Source organism: Amborella trichopoda, chromosome 4, assembly GCF_054954075.1.
Source record: "Amborella trichopoda isolate Santa Cruz 75 chromosome 4, AtrichopodaSantaCruz75HAP2 v2.0, whole genome shotgun sequence".
In the NCBI taxonomy this organism is placed as follows: domain Eukaryota; kingdom Viridiplantae; phylum Streptophyta; class Magnoliopsida; order Amborellales; family Amborellaceae; genus Amborella; species Amborella trichopoda.
The window spans coordinates 46,698,990-46,725,132 of NC_142339.1; the positions used below are offsets into that span (position 1 = coordinate 46,698,990).

The 26,143-nt window shown below is 36.4% G+C and overlaps 1 protein-coding gene across 3 annotated transcripts; it reads left to right on the top strand.

The window, feature by feature from the left end:
- Positions 1-26,143, top strand: LOC18995729 (uncharacterized). 3 transcript variants are annotated; one of them, XM_006846553.4, is made up of 11 exons: positions 1-1,964; positions 2,068-2,245; positions 11,177-11,260; positions 11,376-11,480; positions 11,604-12,361; positions 12,505-12,553; positions 12,631-12,756; positions 18,904-19,008; positions 19,124-19,215; positions 19,304-19,457; positions 25,680-26,143. In XM_006846553.4, exons 1-11 carry the CDS (start codon positions 1,648-1,650, stop codon positions 25,947-25,949), a joined length of 2,238 nt encoding a protein of 745 aa, XP_006846616.2. In that variant the 5' UTR covers positions 1-1,647; the 3' UTR covers positions 25,950-26,143. The 3 variants fall into 3 exon arrangements, with proteins under 3 accessions (XP_006846616.2, XP_088721462.1, XP_088721463.1); XM_088865336.1 differs by lacking the exon at positions 11,177-11,260; XM_088865337.1 differs by lacking the exons at positions 11,177-11,260; positions 11,376-11,480.

A 26,143-nucleotide genomic window follows, 5' to 3' on the forward strand; every position in this document is an offset into this window, starting at 1 on the left:
GAAAACCAGAGCACAAATACATTCATGCTATCTTATTCTTTTACCCAATTTTTATACAACCTCATGTCTCATCTCATGCTTAAACTCTCTAAATCTTGCTTTCATACATGCTTAAATTCATGCTTTATATAACTTGATACAAGGGGTAGAAATCCACTTACCTAAACAACAATGGTGTACTCCATTCCTTTTACTACAATACCTTAACTCTAACAATGGTTGCTCCTAGGTGAGGGTGAGAGCTTCCCCAAAGCTTTTCTTAGAGAGAGAGAAATGGAGGAGTGAAGAGTGAGGGACGTGAGGGAGAAGAGAGGCCTTAAGTACGTCCTCTTGGCAGGTGGCAGCCCTAAACTGATGGGTGGCAACAAGCTTCCATGCAGCTAGACAAGTGGTGAACATCAACTATGCACGGCAGTGCCGCAATCGGCGTTACGCACACGTCAATGCCCCTCGTCCACTCGCGGCGTTGCGCTCTCCACTACCGCTCGTCCTACACCATCACCGCGCTCTCTCTTTCTTCGTCGCCCTACACCATCGCCACGCGCTCTCTTCTTTCACCGTGTGCCCTACACCATCGCCGCACGCTCTCTTCCTTCCCCGCGTGCCCTACACCATTGCCATGCACTCTCTTCCTTTGACGCCGCCCTATCACCCAGCGCCGTACACCATCGCCGCACACTCTCTTCCTTCACCGTGCGCCCTATCTTCGCACGCCCTACACTATCGTCGCGCTCTCTCTTCCTTCACCACACGCTCTCTCGCCATGTGCTCTATCGCCGTGCACCCTATTCGGCCTGAAAAATCTAGGTCGTTACAATAGGTTTCATGCTCATCCAAGTTGTATAATTTGTTTAAACCCATCTTCCTGCTTCAATAAGTTTTTAGTGGCAAAAAAGGAATTTTATGTACTTACACAGTAATAGTAGTAGACATTTTTTTTTTTTAAACATCCAACTGCACCTCTAGTAACGATTTATAATTAACCAAAATAAAAAGGAAAAATTTGATATAAGATTCCAATTTTATACTCTAAAATGTAAGGCGTACTTCAAAACTTTACTAGAAAAAGGTGTTTTCGAGTTGGAAGCTTTTTAATTGATCATCTTGACATCCAATGTATGAATATAAAGAAAAAAAAAAATTCAAATCTTAAAAATAATGTTCAAGATTTCCAAGTATTGATAGGTCACCTCTGTTTTTAAATCTGTTTAAAACCGGTGTTAATCTGATTCGAACACGGGAGGCTCCTAATCTGCATATCATCTGGTAACCTTGAAGCCAGGCTCCTCGCCCAAATGTCTATTTCACTTTACATGCATTGCATCTGGGATGCAACCCGTCGTCCTATAATAGAACTTCCTCACCTTTGACAGCCACGCCTATTCTATAAATGGATATTCCCAATCTTTTTACTCTCTATTTAATCTTGATCTTCCCAAGAAGGAAGAAGAGAAAGTCTTTCATGCCTAATATGGAAGATTTTGCAGGCATGGCGGGATTTGCCAATTTCCATTGAGAGAGAGACAGTGCATAAGAGAGAGAATTAGGGCATTGAGAGAGAGAGAGAGAGAGAAGTAGGGCATTGAGAGTTCAGAGTTCAGAGTTCAAAGAGAGAGAGAGAGGGCGGGCTGGTTTGTATTTCTAAAAATGGAGGAAGATGACCTGAGAAAGGGACCGAGATGGAGAAAGCGCCCCTATGTGCGTTACAATATTTCATCTGCTCCACCTCAGTCCGCTTCCGTGCCTCCAGCACCATCTGCTTCTCGTTACAGTTTTTCATCTGTTCCACCTCAGTCCGCTTCCATGCCTCCAGCACCATCTGCTTCTCGAAACAATCAATGGAGGTCTCCCACCTTTCAACCTGCTTTCGAAGAATCTGCAACTGCAAAACAATTTAGGATAAATCGTGATTATTTCCATTTTCTATTTAAACAGTTAGATGAGTTCCTCGTTTCCCGTGAAAGGTAGGCTTTCTTTGATTTCTAGGTTTTCTGAACTGGTTTTGTGTAGGGTTTCTGTAACTCTTTTCTATTTTTGGAAACTGAACTTGTTTTGCTGGGCATGCAGGTTTCTGTCAACGAAGGAGGAAGATATTTCAAGAAGGGAACGTGCTGTTTGGGAATGGGAACAGTTTATGGATTCCTTCATGACTGAGCTCGAAGAGCAGAAGCGGGAAGCTTCATTTTATAAAGAGAAGTATTTTTCATTGATAAATCAATTGGATGGGAAGCTGTCTGATGGAAAGGTATTGGCTTCAATTTACCTTTAGAATGTTATCTGGTCTTTGCTGTTTTTACTGAAAATCACAGTTACTCTTTATTGGTTAAAGCTAGTGATATTTTAATGGTGCATGAAGCTGACTTGATCTCTGGTCTATTGATTTGGTGGGAAACACGTGCATCAGATAAAAATGTATGGCCACAATGATGTTTTTGAGTTCTTATTGGTTGCATGCCCATAGGAGTACTTAAAACCGTATGAATTCCATGGGCTTCCTAGAAATTCTTATATTTCCTTATCATACAATGCTGTTATATTTATATGACAAAATGCAATCATTTGTATGCAAAATATATTTATATAAAAGAGCATAGTATGTGATTTCTTGGCTTTGGGATCATAACATCTATAACCCTTTTAAGCTAATAACTAGCTAAACTATATGAATGAATTTGGAAAAAACCTTTACCTGCATGGCTATTACGATCTGAACTTATCAATTTGGAGTTAGGATGGTGAAAGGCATTTTCTTTAGGGAGTTGGAATGATGATGAGTTGGACAATAATCAAGAATCAAGATCCATTCAAGTGGATTGTTTCCAGCCCCAAGAGTTACAAGAATTGTGATGTCCGCATTAACGACACTATTTTCCAGTTAGCAGCACCATTTTCTCATTGGCGACACCATTATTCAATTGCATAGCAATAATACGTCCACAATTGGCAGCACACACCCACAACGAAGAAGAAACAGAGCATTTGAGATTGAAAGCTTCTTTTCAACTACCATTTTGATGCAGCATGCTTCCTTGATGTGCATGCTACATCAATTCGAAGTTGCAAGGGAGAGCTCTCTTTCTTTTACGTTTTTCCCATTTCCTCGTGCGTGTCTGCAGCAAGTTGCATCTTAATGATTCTACGAGAGTAGGATCATGTGTTTATGCTAAATGCTTTGATGATATGAGAGTGTTCTCTGTTGTGTAAATGTATTAGAGCCTGATCAAGAGCAATTTTGGTACACCAATTTCTTCCTACAGTACCATGTGGATTTAAATTCTCTAATCGGGCTGTATCTTGGATGTAGGTGGTGTCGTTGTTACCAAAATTAATATTCCCATAGACACCTACGTCATGCTTCATGGAATTTTATTTATTTGTCTGTTTGACCTCCTCAGGCCTTTTCAGAAATTAAGTTTCAGTTCTTCTTTGTTAAGAAATACTGTCGTGGCCTCCATATGGAATACCTTGATGGGATACCTTTCCAGTTATGACCGAAATTGGGAACTGGGATCTGTTTCAGTTGCGATATTCCCATTTCTGTTTTTAGACAAGCAAGAACACTGATCTTGGGCCGTCTTTTGTCCTATAAAATGTTGCAAACTAAATAAGTTTGTTCATGTTTCGTGATTAACACAGAGAAACTTGAAGTGTGTTATTGTTCAATATGTTCTTTTCTGCATGGTTCTATACACTGTCTCATACAAGAGTATGGTTGGTCTCCAATTTTGTTGAGGACTCAACTTTATTCACTTATCTTTTCTTATGTTCTCTGTTAACAATTCCCATAGGCATTAGGTGTAAGGAATGTGTTGCACAGTTTGTCCACTACGCAATGCATATGTGAATTCTTGCAGTCACATGGGAATATCTCTAATGAGGTGCCCAATGCTTTTTGGCCCTACATCGAAAACAATTATTTAAGTGGCTTCATCACAAAGTGGCATGAAGAAAGACCATGTAATGCATCTACAGTTTTTGCAATGTCCAAATGCATAGTTTCCACAATTGCCCATCTCCATAGCTGCTGTCCATGCTCCAGGTGTTCATCTGCCATAGGGGATGCAATCCCTCCTACATGGGATCGTGATCCCACGGAAAGTGGGATCCTGAGCTTGTTTCTACTCTAAGGGGATAGCAATTTGAAAGCAACATGTTGGAAAAATATCTCTCTTATCTAAAAAACACTGTATCTGCATGTTACAGCTTGAATTTTGTAGGAAATCTGTCACATAAGTGTGTGTCTATATATACTAGTAAGATGCGATATGCTAGTAAGATGCATCTGCTTTGCGGGTCCTATCAAAAGGTTATGTAAATAATATAACAATCAATACGGTGAATGAGAAAATGACTATGTCTCTCTTTATAGCATATTGGACATGTCCTTAGCCAAATGAGTAAATGTTGTATGTTATTTAAACATAGCAAATAAAATATGATACATCAAATAACCTCAAGAGAATATTATTGAGTTCGTAAATATAACTATATTTAGTAATCTTAGAATAAACTAGTTACTTTATACAATTGTTATTGTTGTCATCATCATCATAAGTTCAGGATTCCTAGTATAATTGTTAGTGTTATAATCAATATAATATGCATTATTATCACCATCATCATCATCCTTGTCTAATTAAAGTCTTGTAATATATTCATAATATTTAATTAGGATTGTTCTTATTTTTGCAATTGTTATAATATTCATTAGAATATTACAGCTATGTTGCTAGTATAATTAATATTACTTATATCAATCACATTTTTTAGTAATTAATAAAACTAATAATTATTGTAATCAAAATAATTAATTGTAATGATTTAAATAAGAAAAAAGTTTAGTTTATATAAAGTTGCAATCTTAAAATGTAGAATTACAGATGCATTTCAAAAATCCATCATAAACTGTTGTTTGAATGTTAAAGAAACCTCTAATTGATTATCTCGACATCGAATTGTATGAATATGAAAAAAGAAAAGATTTTGAGTCCTGGAAATAGTACATCTTACAACACATTATCTAGACCATCCATTTTCAAGATTTTCATATGTTCATAGATCAACTTGATTTTAATCATTTTTGGAGTTTAAGTTTTTATAATTAGGTCTGAAAATATTTTTTCAGATAATCCTAAGAATTTTTTACATCAAATTACATGTTCTGATTAAATTTGGAGGTGCACCTTAATTGGATTGGTTAAGGTTGTAACTTTATAGAAACCACACCCTTTAAATAATCATAAATAGTGTATGAGTGAGCACCATTGATAATATGCACCATCAGATTATGCCCTCTCTCTTATAACTAATAAGTGAAGAGTCACCATAGAAAGGGTACCCATGTATAAATCATAATTAATGAGTGTTGAGTTAGCAATTAGAGTCATTATTGTGTGTCCTGGAATTGTAGGGAGATGTCTTTTGTGCAAGGGTGGTGTATCCTATTTTAAAAACACCTACCCTATAATCTCTCTAGAGAGAGGGTCCCTTCATATTCTTGCTACACATGTCCACCCCCCTAGCTTGGGTGTAATAACGTAGTGTGTGTGTAGGAAAAGTATACAGAGAGACTATTTACTTTTGCTACAAGTCACAAACACTCTTGTATGCTAGATTTCAAATCGGGTGGTTGTAAGTGTGTATTAACTAGACTCCAAGTTCAAAAAAAAAAGATTCTCGAACTTTCGGATACACCCCAAGCCATCCAATTTGGTATCTAATGGCTAGTAACAATTGTGACCTCCTTGTAACAAAGATAAATGGTCTCATACTATACAATCTCAGATATATATGAATTTTTGATAGAAATCTCTCTTACATAACAGTTGCTTGAAAAGCCAAGTAAGGCTAACTGCACGAAACTTGCCTAAAATAATAACAATTTGTACTGGATATATAAATTTCCCTAAGAGAGCAAGTTATAGGATTGTTCTTCCGCTTGAAACTTGGCTTTATGTGCATTGCACCTAGCAACTTACTTTGAAGGGATCTTGACTTTTTTTTTTGAGAATGTTAACTATAGGGGATCTTAACTTTTAAAGTTCAATGATCTTAAATTTTAAAATTCAAATAATTTTTAAAAGATGTGTTTGTCAAGATTATTCTATAATTTTCAATTCATTCTTCATTATTCACACTATTTTAACATATTTCTATTTTTCACTGTGTTTATTGATTTTGTACAAATAATTCTTGAATGATTTTTTTTTTTTATAAAAATAATATATCTTGATTAGTTGATTTAATATGTTAAACTTCTAACAAAATTTCAATATATTCCTGACAAAAAAGACCGATCCAATAATATCCCAATAAATTCTTATCCTAATAATTATAGTTGTAGTGAAGATCGTGAAAATGACGAGAGAAGGCATTTCAATTTTATGATTTTTTCTTATTGGATTTTGTGGTGCACATCGACATATAGGTCAATCTATTTGTAAGTAATTATTTATGAGTTCCTAAGTTTACCCTTTTTTAGTTATATATTTATTGTTTCCTTGCTTCGGCACCATTTCCCGCTCCCACACCTTATATATTTATTGTCGTCTTTACTTTTTTAAGCCTTCCAATCCATGCAACCCACATTCCAAACAAACCCCACACTTGATAATATCACCGAAGCTGTTTTAATTTCCCATTGGATGGGGCCCTCTCCATATTCTTTTTATATGATTGGTTTGAGGAGTGTCTCGAGATTCAGGTGATTGCGGATGATATAACTAGTAAGTATGTGCTTTCATTTAATCAATTATAAACATCTTTTAATCAATACACTGTAGTCTCTCTCTCTTTTTCTCTTATCGAGTCTTTTAATTTTCAGTTTTCATTGCAAAATTTGGGTTAGCTTATATCAAGTTCGAATTTTTGTATTAATAATGGAACTTGGTGATTTTAATAATGTTTTGATAGTAGGATTTAATTGTTTATTTTCCACATTATTAATTTAGGGAGAATATGATATAACATCTTTCTTTTCTTGATTGGTAACTTGACTTAATGAAGAATGAGATTATCATATACAAAATTGTAACAATTGTCAATGTTAACTCAAGCTATACAAAAAGTTGGCCTATAACGAGGAGTGCACTATAAACAACTCTTGCCTATGTGTTCCTCTTTAGCTAGTGAGACAGCTAAGTCCTATGCTTCTTTCGAAGTACGCACAAAACTGACTTGAATGTCCATACATTTTTCAAAAGTCCCATCAAGATAGTGAGCCAATCTTTGTCTGATTATGAAGTGCCAACCAAACAATAGTAGCCCCAATGGCCTAGATACCATCTTGTCTGATCCGACAAATGGATATGGGCAATGTTTTGTTCTACAGATCTGGTTAGCCTGAGCTTTCTTAGGACACATGAGCTTAACTAAGTGCACCGAAACAAAATAATAAAAAATAATATGAAAAAGCTAAAATGACCAAAATTACCTTGCTACATTCACTGATAGGGTTGAGGGCATTTCTGGTGTTCCTTGATGTAGCACATCCCTAAAGTTCAGATCTATTGGATTTATAAAAGTAAAATTAACATTCAAACACATAGCCACCACACTGGCTATCATATCAGCCCATATTCAATTTGGGGCATTGTGCTAGTGATGCTTCAAAAGTTATTCACTATATATGGTTATTTTTATGTATATTAGTGAGACAAGCAAGGACTCATATTGAAACTAGCTAGGTCTTGGGCCCAAGTCAAGTCTGACAAACTTGGCTGAGTTTGTCAGTGACTTGGTTGAGGTTGAACAATAAATTAATAAATCATTAGGAATGTCCGTACGGGCTAGTTCCCATATGTTTCGTTTCAAGCTTGGTATGGTATCGAGCCTGATTGACTTGGGCTGGTCTGAGTGGACTTTCCCGAGTTTTCCAACACACACACACACATATACACTTATTCTAGAATACCATCCTAATGGTTATTTTATAAACTTCTACTCCAAAATATTTGACAATAAGTTGCCTTATATGAGCTAAAATTACCCATATATTTTCCTTATCTAATCAAAGGAGAGACAGGGCGTGAAGTGTAATTGTGAATGTTCCAAAATTTTAAATTTCAATATAAAAATTGATTATTTTTTGCATATCGGATTTTACTGAAATTTTGATGGTGTGTGTGCCTTAATAAGGCACACCTAAAAGGTTGCAAAAGAATAATTCAAACAGTAAACATGACCCACATAGCCCCACATATTTCAGGGGTATTTTGGTTGCTTTTGTTTGATGATTCTTTTTTTTGTAAATTTTTTTTTTTTGGTGCATGATGATGTGATGTGCACATGCCTCAAATTTTAGATGAATCTGATCTATAGAACAAAAAAATACAAATCCACACAATCCCAACCATCCAATGAGAGGGTTTTGAAAATTTGAACTTTGAGATTATTTGCAATTATACTCAATGCCCTCCACCACTTTGATAGGAAGGAAAAAAGTATGGCAATTTTAATAAATATAAGGGAAACCTATTGTCAAAATTTTTGGAGTAAAGGTTTCTTAATCCCTATTAGGATGGTGTCATATATATATATATATATATATATATATATATAGGAAAAAGCTTGAGTGAGTCCACTAGCTCACAGAAAAAAATGAGCCCAAAGGCCCAGATTGAATCTGGGCCGATTTGACGATCACGGATGTCCCGCAGTGTCTGAATTTTAATTTTTTTTTCTACAAATCCAAATCACTTGAAATTTGGAGCGTGTGTATATTAAAAATAGGTGAATCTTCAAAAAATATCAAAAAAATATTTTACATGAAATAAATGGACCAAAATACCCCCCAAAAAGTTTCAGGGTATTTTGGTCCATTTTTTTTTTGCGAATTATTATTTTAATATTTTTAGTAGGTGCGGCTTGATGAGAAGAACACACGTCTAAAATTTCAAGTGATTTGGATTTGTAGAAAAAAAATAAAAATTCAAACACTAGCGGACATCCGTACATCTGTGATTGTCAGATCGGCCCAGATTCAAGCTGGGCCGTTGGGCTCATTTTTTCTTGTGAGATAGTGGGCTTTTTCCATATATATATATATATATATATATATATATATATATATATATGGTTTTGGTCACCCTTGGGTGGACTACTACAATCACCGCCCTAGCTCAAAAATATCCATGTTAGAGCCATTTGCTTCACCTTTGATTTTGCATACGCACTTTCATGAATCCCGTAAACAAACTCATGAAAAGATTTGAATATAAAACCTAGCGGTTTTTTGGGGGGAGAGAAAATACAGGTAACCGCCAGCCTTCCAGCTTAATGAATAGCTAGATCTAGGCCTCTGGGATAGTTATTTGACCCTTGTGTGGATGGTGTAATCATGATGAGCAATATAAAGAAAAAGGTCTTAGGTTCTTTGAGACCTAGATCTGACTGTCCAAAAATCGATGATTAGGTGGGGCGTTTTAGTCACTTTTAGGATGCGAATCTAGCTTTTGATTTTGAGATCAGTGTCTTGGATGGCTAGGTTTCGGATCCATAGGACCCCTCTAGCGTGGTTCTTGAGTTCTAAGTTAGGGGGACACTGTGGCGGTCCACCCTAGGGAGATTAGATCTTTTTCTGTGCTTGTGCGTGTCTGTATTAATATACATTTGTTTAAATAGATAGATCAATTGTTTGGAAGACGTGATATGCTAAAAGTATCTCCCATGCATTGCATAGCCATTGACTACTAGTTTATGCTAAGGGAAAGGGCATTTACTAGGTGATATCACATTAATATTGCCTGTACCATGCCCTTGCAAGTTTTAAAAATTTCTGTTGTTCCCCATGCTGAGATAACATCACTACACATGTCCGTTACCTTTATATAACTTTTTATCATGCCCATAACAAATGGATGTGGGCACACGTTCACCAAGAAAACTGTATCTATTAAATAGTGAAGGCATTTTTTTTCCCAAAATAAGGGGTTTCATCTAAGATTACATCTAACATCAAAATAAATGTCAATTTTGGTATTTTTGGCATTGGATTATCCTCAATTGATGTGTAAGTACCACTTTTATAATTTGGAACGGGTACTTTGAGAAGAGTTTTTCTGGCAAATTTCTCAGTCTAGTTTTAGGAACACCCTGAAAAAGAATTGGACTTAGTTACCGGAAATGCTTATGTGATGCCTATGCTTTTTCTATAAGAGTTTCTTGAGATAGCTATTGCAATTTTGTTTTGATGAATGGTATGCTTTCTTCGACTCTAGATACTTGAGAATTGTGTTTATGTACTAAATCTAATTGCTATTTGAGGAGAAAGGATATGATGGTTCCTCGTCTTATGGGAAGTTCAGTATTCATATTGATATCTAACTGTTGGAGTGGTTGTCCCATCCAAGTTGTGGCTTAGTGCAACCAACATCAGATCTCCATAGTAGTGTATTGTCAATTTTTCCTAAGCAACCAAAATTTTCCTTGGATCTCTTTATGCTTGATTTTTTTTGCTTCATTAAAATGCTTAATTGTCCTTTGCTTCAGAATAGATAATGGGTTTATTTTTGTCATTGGACATCACATGATTTTTTACATGAGTCTGGATCTGTTGCTAATAAAAGTCAGTTTTGTGTTGGGAAGAAAACAATGCAGATGAACTCTACTTTTCCGGAGGTCTGTTCTGAAGTTAATGACATATCATTATCTTATGCTGCATTTTTTAATGCCCATACTTCTGCAACTGCAATTCTATTGATGCCCTATCCTAGTTGTGGGGCTTCTCTAACCAACATCTGATCTCCATAGTGACATATTGTCATTTTATTTTTGAGCAACCAAAATTTGTCTTGGATCTCTTTATGCCTATTTTTCACTTTGCTAAACGAAAATGATTTTTAACAGGGGAAATAGCAGGATATTTTACATAAACCTGAATATATTTTCAATAAAAGTCCATTCTGTGTTGGAAGAAATCATTGCAGATGAACTTTGATTTTCCTAAGGTGGGTTCTTGAAGTGGCTTACCTATTATTTTGATATGCTGGATCAATATCCTTGTGTCTCTAACTCCATTGCTATTGGAGTGGGTCCCTATCCTAGTTCCAAGGCTAGTGCCACCAATATCTGATCTACATATTATTATTTTTCTTGAGCAACAAAAACTTGTAGGTGCTTCCTTTTCTTTAGCTTCGGAATGGATTGTGGCATTATTTTTCATCATGGGAACTTGCAGGATGCTTTTCATGAGTCTGATCTTGTTGCCAATAAAAGTCAGACTATGAAGAAATCATTGCAGATGAACTCTATCTTTCCTGAGGTTTGTTCTTGAAGTGGCTGACCTATTATTTTCTTGCGTTGCATGTATATATTTCCTTACTTTATACAACAAAAAAAATATATCTTCTTACTTATAGCTCCAATGCTATTTTTAGATGGAATCAGATGTCTTGGCCCAAGATTCTCTTAACCATAATGGTGCTTCAGTGAAAGCTAGTAAAAAACCTGTTAGGCAATTGAATGCAGTTCTTGCACTTCAGGTATTCATAAGTTTGAGCACTCTGTAAGAATGAACTGTTTTTGTGTTCAACATTAATTGGATAAAATTTCTAATATTTGATCTGCTGTATATTTTCAAGTGATGAAAGTTGTGTTACTTGCAGGCATCATCTGCTGATGCTCACACTTCCAAAATTTGTAAGAACGGCCCTGTTAAGAGAAAGAAGCATTTAGGTTCTCGATTATCAAAAGGAAGTCAGAGTGGCACAGTTGCTGTGGGAAGTATTGATGATTTCCATGAAGGTCCAAATTATAGTCTTCCAAAAGATGTAATTATAGGATGTTCAGGCACTGTTGATACCTGCATTCCAAACGCTGGTAGCTTTAGTGATATTGACAATGAAATAGCTAATGCATTTTGTTTTAAAGAGGCACGTCAGCCACCTCTACCTGAAGCTTCCTCTACTTCTTCCAAAGAGAAAGAAATGGATGTTATGGCAAGTAATCAACTGCCAAACCCTTCTTTGCCCCGCTTGAAATTCAAAATCAAGGCTGAGAACATTGAATACAGTCAAACTAGTCCTTCAAAGAGTCAGGTGGCAAATGTGCAAGCAGTGGATAAGATGAAGAGGGAAAATGAGACTGATGGCTCTTTGAGCGCCAATATGCCAGCAGTGAATATGATAGATGGAAAAATTAATGGTGATTCTGATATAGATGAGTTAGATCATGTTCCATTGCTGGACAGGATTAAAATCTCATTGTCAAGTGAGCTTTCTGCGATGGATGATATTAGTAACACTGCATGCTTAGAAGCAAATCAGCCATGTGACAAGAAATCTGATTATTTTGACTCTGTTGATTCCCTTAACGACAAAGTTAGCCACATCCCCTTGAAAAGGAAAAGGAGAAAAACTGTGACGTAATTATTACTTTCCCTGAACTTTGCTGTTTCTGCATGTCTATTTCCCCTGCTTGTTTATTTTTTTAATTCTTTTCTTGATTGATTTATAGCAGTTAGTTTGGCAATTAGTTTGAGACTGAATTTTGGATGGGATTTTGTAGATGCTCTGTTGAAGTTGCACTTGAGGAAGATGCTCCTGGTTTACTGCAGGTATGATGCACATGTTATTATGCATTGAGATACATTGAGGGAAAGGTACTGAGATTGCTCTTTTGAAACAATTACAGGCTTTAGTCGAAAAAGGACTAAAAATTGATGAACTGAAGCTTTTTGGGCATACTGAGAATGAAGATGCCATAAAGCTGACTACTGATGTGGAGAATTTTAGAGATCATGAAAATGTAATTTCTAATGTAAGTTATTTGCCATTTCATATTAGACCCTGTACTTGTCAGTCCACTAACCATTAGCTTTGGATATTTTTTCGCACATTCAGGGCTGTTTTTTTGTCGTTACCACTTTCTGCTTATCATCTAAAGATGCCTATATATCTCTACCATAAGTGTTGGCATTCACTCGTTATTATTAGTAACATATCTTTTCTCTTTAATAAAAATGATTTTCAGCATGTCTGTGATGTTGTTGTTTCTTGTACTGGTTTTGTTACTTGTAGTATTTGCATATCATGTTCTGATTCCCTAAGTTGATTGACACCTGCACCTTTGCCTACCTGATTATTAGATGCTCAGTATCTTTTACTGTGATAAGTTACTTCTGTTGATACCATCAAAAGGTTAACTTCGGTTGAATGAGTGTAAATTATGTTTTACGAGTGGTACAACAATTCAATGAAGACAGCCATTGGAAAGAGTCTTATGCCTGCTTTCAGCAGCCTCATTGAATGAAAATAGCTTCAAATTTCAATATTTTTAGTATATATGGACTACAGTCTTAAAGTTCAATTTGAATGACAATGCAAGGTATTGAATGATATCTGGTATCACTTTTAGGTTAATCTTGATGAATGATGCTCTCAAGGGATAGTTTGGAGATTATTGCATGAAAAGAATATTTGTTCTCTATCTCTCTTTTCTTTTCTACAATATTAGTCTTTGGTTTTACATTGATGCATGGAAATAAAGGAGACTATTTCTGAGGAATTTATGCACATTAACTGCATGTTCTAGATTTACCACATGGTTATTTTGATGTCATAGGAAATTCAACCTTATTCATAAAGCCTTCAATTTCAGAAGATCCATTAATATATATATATATATATATATATATATATATATATATATATATATATATATATATATATATATATATATATATATATATATATATATATATATATATATATATATATATTGGCCTAGTGAGGCTTATTTATGGTGCAACTTAGGGGATATTTTTGCTATCTATTTATTGTGTACATTTAGAGGTCAATGACCCAGCTGCTTTTTTGGAGGAAGGTTTTCATCAAGAAGAGTCTTGGTTGAGTACCTCTTCTCTTTCCCCACTTGATCTGTCACTTCCAAATCTCTCTTGAGGGCCCCCCGCCTCTCGTAACGTGCTGTATGCTATTTCTATAATTTGACAAGATAAACGTAGTTTGAACTTTGAAAATTGTACTGTCTGCACCTATGGTTTTATAGGTTTATTTTCACAATTCTTCTATTCTAGAAAGAGGCCTCTATTACTTTCTTTTACACTATGGGCTTGTTTGTTGGTGACTGAAAATGTGAACCCATTTCCACTAAAATACAGTTAAGAACTCGAACTTCAACTTGGTTACCTTTTTATTTAACATGTAAAATTTGAAACGTGGATTCATTTGTCATATCAGGAGAGAGGACGTTCAATAGCCAAGAAAGACCTTCGATGGTTTGTAGATCCAATGGGATTGTATTTTCATATTCATGAACCTTCAGATCAAGCAACTCTTCCTTTATTTTTATGTTCTTCTTTTATCTTTTTTAGTTGGTTATTGTTCTTGCAGGACAATGGCTTCAATGATGTTACTAATCCCAATACCATCGTTGCGCAAGCATGCCTAACTTTAGACTTTTTTTTTTCTTTTTTTCTTTTTTGAGAATAGTTTACTAAGATATGTATCCTTCATCTTTTTTTTTTTGAGAAGGCTTTTTGATGAATTGGTTATTGCATTTTCTCAATATTTTATACTTATCTTTTTTTATTTTTGAGAATGTTAACTGTTGTATTGAGTAAGAAGAGTATACAAAAAAAATCAGCCACTCACAAGTTGGGTGCTCGATGCCAAAAACCCTTATGGGTGCAAAAAACTATACAAGAGTTATACGCAGACCATAAGGGCAAAAAGGTGTTTAAGAAACAATCAAACCGAGGTGTGGGCTCGTTGAGACAGTTCAAGAGGCTATCGAAAGGGTCCCCTGGGGGTTGGAATCATTTGCTCCCTCGTTAGCGAGGGCATCCGCAATGGAGTTTGCCTCCCTTCAATTATCCCCCTAGACAATATGTAAATCCCTACTTCGGTAAAAAAATCTCATAAAAAATGTGATTAAGCCTCCAAGGGCAAGGGACCCATTATCAAAGAATTGCCCCAGGAACTATTAAAGTATCTAAGGAGGGCTGTTGCCTCTCCCAAATTTGAGCCGGGGAGGCCTAAGAAATGTGAAAGGAGAATAAGGTGCGGCCGACACTGTCGCGGAAAATCCCCCCAATGCCCGACCGGCCTGGATTGCCCAAGAAGCATCCATCAAAGTTAAACTTAATTGTCCGCTGGCAGGGGGAGACCAAAGAGAGGCCTGAGGGATTTGGGAGGGCTTAAGGAAAAGTAAGGCCTGCCAATTTTGATTGAAGTCCACGAGCAAGAGGTGATTAAAATCTTTGTGGTTGGTCGCCCAAAAGATGACAGTTACCGCACCTTCTCCAATAGTGTCTTGGTATGGGTATACTGTCCACCAAAGGTTCTTTGGTTCCTTTCCAGCCAGAGGAACCGAAGGGCGGCAGCAACAGTAACTCTCTATAAGAGAATGCCTGATTTAGGTTATTTGGTTCCTTTCCAGCCAGAGGAACCGAAAGATGGAGCAACAGTAACTCTCTATAAGAGAATGCCTGATTTAGCCCAGGGGGGGACAGACAAGAGGAGAACAGTTGGGGGACAGACTGTGGGGTGGCCCAATACCACCCAAAAAGACGAAGGATAGAGCCCCAGAGTTTGAAGGTGAGCTTGCAGTGCAGGAAGAGGTGGGCGTTGGATTCGGCATTGCTACGGCACATGGTGCACCAGTTGGAAATTGCATTCCCCTCCTTTGTAGTTGCTCTTCTGTCAATACCCTCTCGTGGATTGTGACCCAATTGAAGAACTGTATTCTTGGGGGAACAAGAGATAACCACACTTTGCTCACTGAGTTTGGATAGGTGGTTGCTTCCTGGGAGGGCCTCAGGAGAGTGTTGTAGGAGGAGGAGACAGAGAAGACACATGAAGGGGCGGGGGTCCAAATAATCTTATCCAGGCCCGAAAGGGGGAGGAAGGAGTGGAGTAGAGCCTGCAGCTCTAAAAAAGTAGGCAGTTCAAGGTCGATAGGGGGCCTTCTAAAGTTTGGGGACCATACCCTCCCAAGGGCTGAGGGTCCGAAATTCTCAGCAACTGAAGATTGGGGGTTGCGAGCCAAGCAGAAGAGAGAGGGGAAAGAATCCCTAAGGGGAGCATGTACAATCCAATTATCCGACCAGAAGGCAATCTTGTCCCGTGCTTTCATTCGAAAGCGAATATTAGCTGAAAAGCGATTGAATATCTATCATCATCTCATGGTGCCTTTTGTATGTTTTGGTACTTATTGAGGCATTAAGGCATTTCTTGTTTTTCTTTCTTACCTTGTAAGGGCTTCATTGGTGTTGCAATGTACTTTTTTATCTCAGATTATCTTAAGTCATTTAATATACAGCCTTTTCATGGTGATGGCAATTAAGAAAGTAAATGTGTGGTCTATGCACAGACATAGAATGTGTCCAGATTGTTAACTAAATGCAATCTTTAACAATTTTGTAAAAGGTTTTGAAAGGGGTTATGCTCTAGTTTTTATGTATATTGCAGTAGGTGATTACATGGAATTTCATCCCAAGATCTGCTTTGTTATTTAAAATCCTAAGATGGTAGGATGAATATTGTTTGATTTCCACCTATCATCACAGTAGGGCAGCCGTACAAGATCTTGTAGAAGTCCTAGCTAGCTTTGTCACCATGAATGTCTAGGCACAAGATTTAGCAAGGGGTGGCCTGAGTATTACTACAACTGTAGAACATGGAGAAGCCTACGACCATGTCGACTGTAGTGTCTTGGGTATGCTGACGTCCAAGGTTGATGGGGTAATTACATAGTTTTTGGTCTCAATTCTGCTAAGCTGTTTCCTGGAGGCTTTTCCTGGAGCTCCTGATATCTTAGGCATTGGTATCTCGATTTCTCCCTTATTGTACCATTATTCTAAAGCATTGAATCTTTTAATTTATAATGTAGTCAACCTAGGTCTTATTACTAGGATTGTGCTCAGATCTTGATGAGGTTCTATTATTGTAGCTTTCAGATTAAATATAGATCTTCTATAATGAATGTCTGAGTCAAGATGAGAACTGGGATTGTAATTGACATGCCATGTGTCTGTGTTAGGTCTGAGAATTAGCCCCAGAAAATGCAATTCTATGCTGTTTGGTGCAATACTTTGAAGAGTTCATTGATAGGATGCAATGTGGACTTGAGGAGTTTCTCGATAAGTGTCTGGATACCCTAATAAACTGAGGAAAACCCTTTGGTAGCACAAAAACTACAATTATCGAAGAGCCAAACCCTCTTTCTGAACTAAAAAGCTTCCTTATTAGTATTGCTTGCCATCATCACAGTCCCTTATATGTGTGATCAAGAGGGTTGCTCTATGTAGGGGGATCAATGAGTGATATATATATTTACTTGTTGGATGGGAGTTTATGTAAATCCCACATGCAAGTTGGAATCAGGTTTAGATCCCTGAGAACGATTGATGAGAGAGGGCCTTTAGGAGAATGATCTTAGGAATTTGAGGGCACTGTGTGATCTTGGTTGAGCGATGGAGAAGTATGGATGTGAAAAGAAATGATGCGCCACTATGACTCAGTTATGTAATTATGTTTTTATTAATATTCATTATTTTCTTCCTTTTTCTATCTCACAGGCGTGGCATAAGCACAGTCATACACACTCCACTCCCTCAACATAATTGCCCTAATGGCCCTAGTGAACTGTACATACTAAAGTTGAAAAATTACGTTACATCGATATACATGGCACGTGCATTTAAGAGAATCTGACATTGCAATGCACTAGGCACGCATGTCACCCCACATACAAACAGAAATTTGTGTTGACGTGCTTGTCTGGAAATTTTCATTTTTTTGGATCCACAGACATGGTGTGTTTGCAATGCGGACACACAAGTTCACATATTGGACAAACAAGTCACATGTGAAATTTTGTAAGACACGCATGTCCGCATTGTAGGATACATGTGTCTGTGTTGTAAGTAGTGTGTGGAAAGTCGTGTGCTTCCCGACTATTGGATGCATGCATTTATGGTTTGACATGTATCTCTTTGATTGGGGCCCACATTTTTTACTTTTCTAGTTAATGTTATTATTGAAAATCACAAATTATATATGTATATATAGGAAAAGTCTTCCCAACGCCTATAGGCGAAAATGAACAATGATTTCGCCTACTCTCATCACCGTCAGCAGTTCATCGCACGGTCACGATTGTCCAGTAGTGTTTTATTTTTCTATTTTTTCTACAAATCGGAATGACCTGAAATTTGGAGCATGTGTTCATAAAAAATAGGCGAATCTACGCAAAATATAAAAAAAATAATTTGCAAAAAATAAAATTGACAAAAATACTCCCGCTTAATTTTTTTCATGTAAAATATTTTTTTGATATTTTTTTTAGATTCGCTTATTTTTTATGAACCCACGTTCCAAATTTCAGGTCATTTTGATTTGTAGAAAAAAAAAAATGAAAAATGAAACACTACCGGATAATTGTGATCGTTGAACTTTGGACGGTGATGAGGGTAGGCGAAATCACTGTTCATTTTCACCTATAGGTATTTTGTAGTATCTTCCATATATATATATAGACATGTATGTGTTATATGGACATGTCATACTGGACTTGGTAGAATACAAGTAGGTGAGTTGGATTCTTCAAATCCTATTCAGACAAATTCTCATATCCATGTCCTTGTGAGTTAGTTTGAAAAGGGCTAGCGGTATCTTGTTCTCGAGATTTGCACTGTTTTGTCGTCTAGATTGCTTTGCCTCGATCCACGATGGTTTGTTGTCTGCATTGGCATACATGATGTTGGTTTGTGTGATATGTTCCCGGATTTGTCTTATGCTTCTATGTTGCCACAATGCCATTCAGAGTGCTTTTTGTTTCTGAGGGATAGGAAAATAGTGAAGTGAATGCTACTGTCTAATGACTTTCGGTTATAACCATTCATTTCCTCAGCATGCTCTCAATGTAAGAATGTTGATTATTCAGGTATTTTCTAGCCGCTCCATTTTGAAACTACCTCGGCTACTACGTCCTACAAAGGGAGCCAAAACCACCTATTGCTTGGGTTGCCTCATGTCACTGATTGAGCAGGTAACAACTTTCCTCATGGCTTTAGTTGCTTAGATCACACTCTAATGAATATTGCTTGCTTCTTGTGCTCAGTAGTTTCCATTAAACCATAATTCTCTTCATTCAAATTCTGCAGACTAGACATCTGCATTTTCGTAATTGGCCTGCTGAATGGGGATGGTGTCGGGAACTTCAATCCTTTATATTTGTCTTTGAAAGGCACAACAGGTGTTGTGATGCTTTGTTTTTGGGTTACATTTCTCACATCTCGGTTCTATTTTATTGTATAATTCACTTAACTTGCTCCTTGGTACAGGATCGTTTTGGAACGTCCAGAATATGGGTATGCAACGTACTTCTTTGAGCTTGTTCCGTCTCTACCTATTCAGTGGCAAGTTCGCCGGCTGATTGTTGGGATGAAGCTTAATAACTATAGCCGAACATCATTAATTGAAAACAAATCACTGCATGTAAGGACGTCTTGCTATTTGCTTGCTTTCTATAGTTGGTGATATCGTATCTGAGCCCTCTATCTATGATCAATATCTTTTGAAGATTTGTGTTTCCTTTGATGGTTTCTTGTACATATTTCTATCCTCTATTTTATGCTTGTTATTGGGCAAAAAAGGAATGTTGGGTTGTTTTCTTTTTCCCCCTTTTTTCGCTTTTTGATGCCGTTGTTCCATCTGTGGACATTTTAACTTTGGTTTTTGTCGTTCTTGTTCTTTTGAGCTGGCGCATTGGACCATATCCTCTCAGTATATCTATTCAGTTTTTACCTATTAGATTCTGTTTCCTAATCTGCATTACTTATTTGTTGCCTTCGCTGGACATCTTCTGTGAGTTTTGTCAAGATGACCTCATTGGACCTTATCCTGAGTATTTTTTCGTCTAAATTGTTCTCCTGCTATACAATTGGATCTACTTATGATCAATATGGATTTGGTGAGTGTCATTGGATGATTTTCCCCAATTTGAGAAAACTTTTAAACTGTTAGAAGAAATGTAGAGAGCTATAACTTAAGGAAATCTCCACTGTTGTCCCTAAGATTCTGAAAATGGACACATATACAGACATTTGTGTGGGGATGGGAATATATCTTGTCCTTTTCCGAAGCCTAGAACATACATGGAGATATGAATATCCTATCCAGGATATTGATGCATATATTATAATGATATATATAATATACATAATGTAAATGTTATATACATGATATAAGTATATAACAGTTATCCATGTAGATATAACTATGCAAGATTGTATGATACATGTGGTACAAAATTATGATACAGTCTCCTTTTTTGTGTGGAGAATATTATGGTATTTAGTAAGTGATATTAAAATGTATTACATATTTTAACAATTATATTGTATTTAGGTGCATTATGTTATTTATTTATTGCTTGTGTCCCTTTTTTCGTATTTTTATGTTTTCTCCAATGCACCCCTGGTTCAGAATACAAGTTTTGCACTGGGATTTTTTTTTTGGAGCAAGGGATTGATTCAGAACTTGAAGTTTGGAACCAACTTTTTCGTAAACAAATCCGTTCAGAAAGTTTTGTACTGGTGTTTACTCTAAAATTGTACAAGCTGGTTCAGATCTCCAAGTCCTAAACCAGATCACTTGTATGATTTCATAGTGAATACTAGTTCGAAACTTGAAGTTTGGAACCGATTTGTTTATGAACAATTTGGTTCGGAACTTGAACGATGGGAGAAAAAAAATCCCCCAGTTCCGAAATGGGGATATTTTGGGAGGAAAAAAAGCGAAAGTCAAGGGACATGAGCATTAAATATGAAGAATGGGGGGGATTTTTTAAGTGCCATAAAAAATAAAGGTTATTTACAAAAGTTTCCCATTGACTTTATAGTGAAGAAATCGTTAGAATCTGGGAAACAATACTTGATAGGCAAAATAAGGCTCAATCTTATTAACTAATTATATATGATTTATTCCTCATATACACTATATGTAGGGCATAAAAAATTGAAGTCAAAATATTCTGCAATCTCCCAGGAGCATTTCCTCCATTCACTTGAGTAACCCAATCTAGGAGTACTTTGAGCAGCAAACTTAAAACTCTATGCACTTCAACTTGAATTATGGATCCAACACTACTACGATGGCCATAGTGCTCATGATGGTGTTTGAATCCGTTGCCTTGTTAGCTAGAAGCATTTGGATCCTCCAAACCTCACCAAAGTGGAGTTTTGCAGTTGGCTTTTTGATCTTGAAATGCCAAGTGTCTATTCATAGGATTCTCCTAGGAGACATCCAATACTCAGTACAGAAAAAAAGAAATAAAAACATTCAAAAAAAAAGTGTCTATTCATGGAAGGCTTTTAGAAAAGGGTGCAGTTAGCATACGGATGCATCCGTAGCTGTAGAGGTAAGGTGCACCTTCAAATTTTATCATGGTATATAATTTTGATGTAAAATGTTCTTAGGATTATCTCAAAATCTATTTTTATATTTAATTATAAAATTTTAAATTTAAAAAATGGTTAAAATCAAGTAGATCTATAAACATATGAAAATCTTGAAAATGGACGGTGTAGATAATATGTTGTAAAATGCACTATTTCTGAGACTTGAAATCTTTTTATTTTTCATGGTCATACATCTCGATGTCAAGATGATCAATCAAAGGGTTTTTCAACATTAAAACTACCTTTTCCGATGTATTTTTGAGGTGCTCCGTAGTTCTACATTATAAGGTTGCGTCCTTATATAAACTTTTTCCTTTAGAAAATGACAAGAATTCATCCTTAATTCACCCTTTGTTGTTGGGGCTTCATTAAAGTTTGAATGACTTTTTTACTAAGTGGGGAGGACGTGCTTATATACAAAGGCAAACTCTAGCGTGTGTTACTCCTTATTTCTGAACATTTAAGGACGTGCCTGTGTTACTTCGAATTTGCATTTGCTGTACAAGCTCATTATTTGTTCTCGACCTTGGGATGCTTTGGCATCTTTTACACTCCTAAAGGTCTTATCAATGATCATTTTATTTCGTTCAATCCATCCTGCACCATGAGATTGAGGATGTGAATACCACAACACATATGGATAACTGAACTGTAAGAAGTGCGCCCATCTCAGAGAAGTGTTCTCTCTGGCCTGTGCTTATAGAATCATTGACTGAATAATTATCCAAAGTAATACAAAATATTTTCCTCTCAACGCTCCAATTTGAGACGCTTTAAATAACATTTGTGAATGCATGCCCTGTATTTGGTGAAAGTATCATGCAAAAATTAATTACTCCTTTTATTATTACCAATCAATCATTATTCAATGCAATGCATTGTAAGTGCAATATAATCAGGAGTTTGAATGGACGTCCACATATCGGATATGAAATAATCTCCACACTTGAATTCCTCAACAACTCTTTAAAATTATGTTTTTCCTTCTCATATATATTTATGAAAGCCTTTGTGATAATTGTTTGAGAAACCATCTTGAATAGCAGTTGGATATTTCTAGTAGATCTTCAAAATCCTTTGTGTGTGTCGCTAGAAGGGGATACTAATGCATAATAATCATAAACATGAGCTCCTAACAACTCCTTTCTAGGTTAAATTTGAAGTTAGATTTTCCATCCTCTCTTCCATGCAGTTTGATTAAATTACAAAACTTGTTGATTTTTATCCCTAAAGACCTATTACAGGCATCTTGACTTCAAGTGTCTACTTGGCTTGTTCCATCTTCGCCTTGACATCCTAAATTCCCACCTCCATGTTTACATTTTGCATTTTCAATCCGATTAACTATGATTAATTCAAAATCATTCCAAACTATGGATGTTCATTTTTGTCTCTTTGGTGATGATTGTGACTTTTATAGATTAGGTGTCAGTGTGCTCCCTAACCTCAGAGTTATCTAAACCATTTAGGAATGAAAAACAAATTATACATGGACAAAATTAATATGGAATGAATTTGATACATGCTCATTGCATATTATACACAAGTAATTATAATTCAACAATGAAATCCAAATTAAACATGCAAATTAACATGTGCAGAATGTTTCATCGTTAGCTAGTGTTTATTACACATGCAACTGTTTTTTGGTTGTTTTCTTTATTTTCAAATTTCCTAGGGGGCCTCTTTTTTTTTTGCCTTTTGTTTGTTTGTTTGTCACCCCCCTGGTGATGTTTTATGTTAGCTTCTCGGGGTCGTATTGTGACTTCCTTTTCATTAATACAATGTTGACAGTATAAGAAAAACTAGTGTTTATTACTCCTATACAACATGTTTCATCATCAACTTGTGTTTATTGTTCTTGCACATAGCATGTTTGTCTAGGAATGGGATCTAATTGCTTTGAATTGTCTTATCATTAAATGGTGTGTATAATTCTCTTACATGGCATAGTTAATTACATAGCTGATCATGTACATAAAAAGATAATTTTGAAAACATGCAAGTATCAGAGAATTTCGATGAGCTGTTGACTCCTGATCAGCTATGTGGTGCCATTTGAAAGAATTATACACACCATTTAACAATGAGACACGATTCAAAATATTTAAACAATGAGATCCCATATAAACATGCTATGTGGAGAGCAATAAACAGCAGTTAATGATGAAACACACTGTATATAAGAATAATAAACGCAAGTTAGCAATTACAGACATAACAGCTAACTTGTAAAAATCACGACCAGCTAGTTAACATGTTGCACTCTATGCTAATTAGTAATAAAAACCAGATAAGTGCATCACGAACCAAAGACCTAGAATGCAAACTAATTAGAACTCTCAAAAACTACTTCAAGTAAATATTATCATAACATTCAGAGGATGTTTCAGCAGAATATTAGGGAATAAGGGGTCATTCACATGTTTGTTAATAAATATATTTCATGGCTGTTGGTGAACATGGGGTCCATATTCTTTATAGGGTTTAGGGTAGCTCTCAACAAGTTGTGAACATCTTGTTAACCTTGCTTTAGGGAGAAAACCAAACATATTCAAGTATCCAGATGTCGTATTTCAAAAAAAGAAAAACTGAAAAGTATCCAGATATCTTAGCTTGCTCCCTTTTTATTATATCTCCATTAGAAACTTCACAATCACATTGAGAACCTCTCCTTAATGACATCCTATTCACCCCAATATTTATGCAAAGATTATTGCTTCACCTCCCAGTACTTGCATTTTTCCAGAAGATTTTTGTATTACAAGCCCTCTCTTGGACAATTTCCTTTGGATTTTTGGTGCCAACAAACTTTAGACACATCCTGCTTTCTCCTCTTTGTTAGAATTATAGTTTAATCCTTTATTATTGTGAATTTTTATAGTGCAATGACCTTTTTTCATTCTCAAGAAGCGAAAGGGATCTATTTCATACATTGGGTTCCCCTTAAGCCAGTGGACTTTATTCCCCATTTTGCATTTTTCTTCATCTCTGATCCTTAGTAAACCACTACGCCTCATTCCAATCCTGGAACCTCTGTGAGTCTTTGACAGTTGTTCTTAAACTTGTATTTTTAGTTGTAATCTTGCATTCTTGAGGCACTTTTGCTACCATAATGTGCTTTTAATCATGGATTCCTTTACGGTTTTGGTGTTTCTGCCACCATGATTGACGTTCCTATGGTGATCCTCAGGCTATTCCTCGTGGATCTTCTTCACTTTCTCTTTCTTAGAGGTGTAGTCTCTGTGCTTACTAAGATGAAAGATTCTCGAGATGGGCCTTCCAGCCAAAGGTGCACCCAACCAAATGGGGATATGGTCCCTAAATGGAAGTGGACTTTCTACTTGTGTCAGAAAAACCTGTCCAGGATTGTCATCATGACTTGGTTGTTAAGCGATGTGAATCTGGCACCACCAAGAGGGACGTCAAATTAGTTCTTGACTTTTGTTGACACTTTGCCTTTCGAATGGACCATGGACCCCTCATATTATTCCTTGCCCAGTTTGTTGCTGAATAACTCTGATACTTCCAATGTCAAGCTATGTCGGGGGCACCCCCTGGCTTGTTTCCATGCACACCCTCCGGCTCGTTTCCATGCACAGGTGGAATACTAAAAGATTGTGCCCCTTGATTGACCTCCAATTAATTGCCATGAACCTCTGCAAACTTCCCAAGTCACAAAGAATTGATGATTCAATATAAATATTAAAGCATCGTTTTAGCTTTAATTATAAACAAGACTCAAAGCTAAAGCTACCTATAGCTCCTTGCCTATCTATAGCTAGCTACTTGCCTACCCAGACTTTCCTCTTGCTACCTATAATTATGCTAGCCCCCTTTATGTATAGCTAGTAGAAGAAGGATGTAGAAAAAGAGGAAGAGCTTAATCTAGCTTTGCAATTAAGAATTTAAAGTTAATTTATACTTCCAGTGTTTTTAAGAACCTGGACTAGAGTCGGGACTCTCTAGGGGGTCTTGAGGCCAAGTTAGCTGATTCAACTCAGCGAATCTTCAACAAGACTCATCCAAGTCTATAAGTAATTAACAGAAGGACTAGAAAAAGATTAGATTCGGGTGAGTCTTGAGTTACTAGCCTGGGGCTACCAAGGTCCCGAGACAAGCTGACTCAGGTGAGTCCCGAGTCAGTTTGTTGAGTTTTTAAACAATATATTCAAACTTTCCAATGGTTTCCATCTTCTTCTTTTTTTTTAGTTTCAATTTTTTATTAATATATTATTTTTTTATTTACACATTTCAGGTTGGAGAAGATTTGTCAGAGGCTGAGGCTCATGTGCTGGAAGAATATGGTTGGGTTCCAAACACTGGATTGGGCTCATTGCTCAATTACTGCGCCAGGGTTGTACATGATAAAAAAAGTGAGGAGGACAGCTCAGAGTGGAAGTTCAAAATTGGGAGGCTGCTAATGTTTGGATATGAAGATAGTGGTGACGTGTTACTAACTGATCTCTCTAAGAAAGTTTCTGACCATCTTGAGGGTTCGAGCATTCTGGTGAAGGTTGAGCAGTGATTCTGTTCCTGGATATCAGGCAATGGCGATCATTTGCATACCTTATTTATGGCTATAATCTCGTTATTAAACTGTTGGTAAAATAATGTAATCCAATAGCATGGATTACTTTTACGATTGGGTTGTGTAATTCAAACCTTGTGGGTACTTCTGCGTCATTATACTTTATAAACATACTACATTGTTTTGTGACT

Coding starts and splice junctions, on each gene's coding strand:
- LOC18995729 (XM_006846553.4), top strand. CDS start 1,648: ATGGAGGAAGATGACCTGAGAAAGGGACCGAGATGGAGAAAGCGCCCC. Junction 1,965..2,067: donor TTCCTCGTTTCCCGTGAAAG/GTAGGCTTTCTT, acceptor CTGGGCATGCAG/GTTTCTGTCAACGAAGGAGG. Junction 2,246..11,176: donor GGAAGCTGTCTGATGGAAAG/GTATTGGCTTCA, acceptor GGGAACTTGCAG/GATGCTTTTCATGAGTCTGA.